This window comes from Micropterus dolomieu, linkage group LG09, assembly GCF_021292245.1.
Source record: "Micropterus dolomieu isolate WLL.071019.BEF.003 ecotype Adirondacks linkage group LG09, ASM2129224v1, whole genome shotgun sequence".
Taxonomy (NCBI): Eukaryota; Metazoa; Chordata; class Actinopteri; order Centrarchiformes; family Centrarchidae; genus Micropterus; species Micropterus dolomieu.
This window is the reverse complement of record NC_060158.1, coordinates 5966902-5970716: the sequence shown is the minus strand read 5'-3', so window position 1 is coordinate 5970716 and position 3815 is coordinate 5966902. Positions and strand designations below refer to the sequence as shown.

General features: G+C 39.7%; 3 protein-coding genes across 5 annotated transcripts in view; all 3 read left to right on the top strand.

The window, feature by feature from the left end:
* The window catches only part of LOC123977142 (H-2 class I histocompatibility antigen, K-K alpha chain-like), a 4697-nt gene extending 888 nt beyond the window's left edge, over positions 1-3809 (top strand). The window contains exons 2-3 of the mRNA XM_046059677.1: positions 2752-3018; positions 3754-3809. Coding sequence (XP_045915633.1) covers positions 2752-3018; positions 3754-3782 — 296 coding nt within the window. The 3' untranslated portion in view covers positions 3783-3809. The remainder of the gene's footprint in view (positions 1-2751; positions 3019-3753) is intronic.
* The window catches only part of LOC123977135 (major histocompatibility complex class I-related gene protein-like), a 232886-nt gene that overhangs the window by 23780 nt on the left and 205291 nt on the right, over positions 1-3815 (top strand). The gene's annotated exons all lie outside the window — the stretch shown is intronic.
* On the top strand, positions 153-2035 carry LOC123977139 (major histocompatibility complex class I-related gene protein-like). Its single transcript, XM_046059674.1, has 3 exons — positions 153-474; positions 1423-1716; positions 1974-2035. Exons 1-3 carry the CDS (start codon positions 153-155, stop codon positions 2018-2020), a joined length of 663 nt encoding a protein of 220 aa, XP_045915630.1. The 3' UTR covers positions 2021-2035.

The window sequence follows — 3815 nt, the reverse complement described above, 5'->3', positions numbered from 1 at the left end:
ACAAGTCCCCATCAGTTAGTGTGTATTCAGGTCCCAACAGAGATATAACATGACACACACACACTCCAACAGCAGGAGGTGTAGATCCTCTGTTCTGGCGTCTGTGGATCAGTGTGTCTCTGTGGTGAAGATGTGATATCAGCTGATGATAGATGAGCTGTGATCTCACTCTGTTTACTGGTGTGTTTCTTTCAGGTGCACACATTAACCAGAGGATGTACGGCTGTGAGTGGGACGATGAGACTGGAGAGCTTAATGGGTTTAATCAGTATGGTTATGATGGAGAAGACTTCATAGCATTTGACCTGAAGACAGAGACATGGATCGCTCCAACACCACAGGCTGTCATCACCAAACACAAGTGGGATAATAACAGAGCTTTGACAACACAGAGAAAAAACTACCTGACCCAGATTTGTCCTGACTGGCTGAAGAGGTATTTGGCCTATGGGAGGAGCTCTCTGCTGAGAAAAGGTAGAATCACATGACCTGATGTAGTTTCATGGACACAACGATGTTGTTAAAAACAGTACAATTATTCAAATTACACATTTAAGTTGATCTTTATCATGTTTGTGGTTTTCCTTCTCTCTCTCTCTTTCTAACCCTACACTGTATATATCTGCTGAAGAACAGGCCGCTTTAGAAATAAATTTTAAAAATATTAAAAATAAAATATATAAAATGGCAAACGTGTGTGTGCGTGCGCACGCCCGCCATAGGTCAGTAGTATGTAGAAGTAATTTTATGTTTAGGATCAGTAAAGAAACAACAATATAATAATAGCAAAAAAAATCAAGTATCAAATGTGAAATGTAAAAAATGTTTAAAACAAACAAATAACTAAACCCATGAAGTATGTATGGTTCATGGGTTGCTTTTTCAAAGGAACAATTACTAAAATATCAAACAATGAAAACAATAATTATTTTGTGTGTGATTGTAAAATTCAATTGATCTTTTCTGTATTTTTAGTTTTTCTCTGCACCTGCAGGATGCTCTTACAGAACTCGGTATGGAAAGATTGCTGTGTTTACTGTCAGGGACCAGGTCTGACAGAATCTCTGCAGGAGATTAAGGTTCTGCTGCAAACCTTCTTTAGTAGGTGAAAGCAACACTAAGGCCCCATCCACACTACTGCATTTTCGAATTAAAACAGAGATCTTTTGCTACCTTTGCACCTCCCGTCCAGTCTAAAACGGCGAAAACGAAGACCTAAAACGGAGAATTTTGGAAACGCTGTCGACCCCGTTTTGCGTGTCGAAACTCCAGAGGTTGTTTTAGTGAAGACGGGAAATAATGTAGGATTTTAGAAACGATGACACTCACGGCACATTTGCTTTTTAGTCAAACCATGTTTATCTCTTTCTGTTTCTCACTGTCTTTCTCACCTCTCCTCCACTTCTCTCTCTCTCTCTCCAGAGATTCCCTCAGTGTCTCTCCTCCAGAAGACTCCCTCCTCTCCAGTCAGCTGCCACGCTACAGGTTTCTACCCTGACAGAGCCACGATGTTCTGGAGGAAAGATGGAGAGGAGCTTCATGAGGACGTGGACCTCGGAGAGATCCTCCCCAACAACGATGGATCCTTCCAGATGAGTGTTGACCTGAATCCTCCAACTGAAGACTGGGAGAAGTACGAATGTGTGTTTCAGCTCGCAGGTGTGAAGAACGACATCGTCACCAAACTGGAGAAACCAAAGATCAGAACCAACGAAGGTAAGACTGGAATCAAGTGTGATGGAGACCGAGACACAAATACATTTTGTTCTGTAATCAATTATTTATTCTTTATTTTTTATTCTTTAAATTTTTATTGATTTTATTAACATTTTCTAATGCTGAATACATGAGTAAGTAAGATTATGGATTAGTAACATTTGTGTAGAGAAATGTATGGCCCAAAGGTTTCACCCCAGCTGGTGTAGTTGAACTAGTGTTGCCTTGTCTTGATTTATTTTGTTCTGTGTTTGTAGACATGAAGACCTCATCTGACACTACAGAACCAGGTCTTTCTGTCTAGTTTAAATTATTTTACTTTTTCTTCTCTTCAGAGTTATTTCAGGAGCATTTAGCCTGGAGGTTGAGCTGACTGATCTGTGTTTGTGTGTAAGAAGCTCTCTGACTCTCTTTCTGCTACAGTTTGATTTCTTTTGTTCTTGTTTTCATTTCAGAGATAAACACTGAGGTGAAATATTCTTTCTTGGAAACAATCTTGTGTTTTATTAAATCGCCAGCTATACAAAACAAAAGAACAATAAAACACATCTGCATCCCCACAAACTACAGAGGATCAGATCTGTAGCTCCCAGAAAATTAACACATTATTCAATATCTGAGCAGCTGAAGGTTTAATACTCCTTTCAGATGCAACCAAAGCTGAGATACTAAAACAAAGCCTGCCTTCCTCTAACACAGAGTAAAATTTTACTTTCACTTTCGGTAATACCCTCAGCGGGTCAGATTCACAGAGTCATGTGACTTTGATGCTCATTCTAAACTCCCATTGGCTCAGATGGAGGTTGACGTCGGCGCCCTTCTCCCGTTTCACCTCATTTCACCCTTGGTGCTCAAACTGGCAAACGCTGGTGCGGTTTGCTGCATGAGAGGAGAACCTCTTGACAGTGTGGGGTCTTTTTCTAGAAATGTATTTTTGTATTGAGCGCACAACTGAGAATATTAGGAGGTCTTGTTCTTTTTGATTCTGTGTGCACGAAAATATAATTGTTCAGTAACATAACCTTTTTCTTACAGCGACTCACTCTCTGAAGTATTTCTACACTGCGTCGTCTGGAGTCCCAAACTTCCCAGAGTTTGTGGCTGTTGGGTTGGTTGATGAAGTTCAGATGTTTCACTATGACAGTAACACCAGGAGAGCAGAACCCAGACAGGACTGGATGAGCAGAGTCACAGCAGGTGATCCTCAGTACTGGCAGAGGGAGACTCAGATCTCTCTGGCTGCCCAGCAGGTCTTCAAAGCCAACATCGAAGTTGCAAAGCAGCGCTTCGACCAAACTGGAGGTTTGTTTATGTTTTACTTTCTACTGATAAAATGTTGTTTATTTTTTTATCCTGTACACACACACACATACATTTGTTCAACCATCCGTTGGGGAAATCTCATTGACATAATGCACCTAGCCCCTTATCCTAACCTTGAACATTACAACTACACACCTAATCTTAAACGAAGTGTCACCTGAATGCTAAAACCACATCCTCTACAGCACAGCATTGCCCTCGGGCAACGGAAAGTTTTCTTAAGCCCCATATCCAGTACTTGTTTCTATAAATGATTGCAACCAATTATAATGGTCAAAAAAGTATCAAAGAACAGTCCAATAAGCTGTGGGAGTCACTATAAAGCACCATTTGAAGGCAGAACTTCCTTTTCTGACACTTGGTCACAGGAGCAGGTGGTATGAGAAGAAGGCAAGATTATTTGGTTTAAAAATCTTATTTAAAGTTACATGAACTTTAATTAAAAAATATTTTTGCGTGTATGAAGGTCTCGAGAAACCTTTTGTCAGGTTTATGATGTTCTTTTTTATTTTGCCTGTTCAGAAATTCAGTTTTTCTTTTTGTTGCCTCAGGGCAACGTTGTGCGATAAGGGCTACTTTTCAAGAAGGTCTTTGCTGACCATGTGTTTGGATGTTACACATATTATCACATGCAGCAGTTCACAATATAAGCTCTAAATATAGTTGTATGTATGTATTTATTTATTTATTATTACTTCTTTTAATTTTCCACAGGAAAATGGCCAAAACATTGTTCTATGTAACTAAAGAGCAGGATTCATCTGTTAGGTAAATCC

What these genes read in the sequence shown, in the direction of transcription:
- LOC123977139 (XM_046059674.1), top strand. Translation starts at nt 153, where the DNA reads ATGAGCTGTGATCTCACTCTGTTTACTGGTGTGTTTCTTTCAGGTGCA. An exon ending in GAGCTCTCTGCTGAGAAAAG is followed by an intron (nt 475 to 1,422) that starts GTAGAATCACAT and finishes CTCTCTCTCCAG; the next exon opens with AGATTCCCTCAGTGTCTCTC. An exon ending in AAAGATCAGAACCAACGAAG is followed by an intron (nt 1,717 to 1,973) that starts GTAAGACTGGAA and finishes CTGTGTTTGTAG; the next exon opens with ACATGAAGACCTCATCTGAC.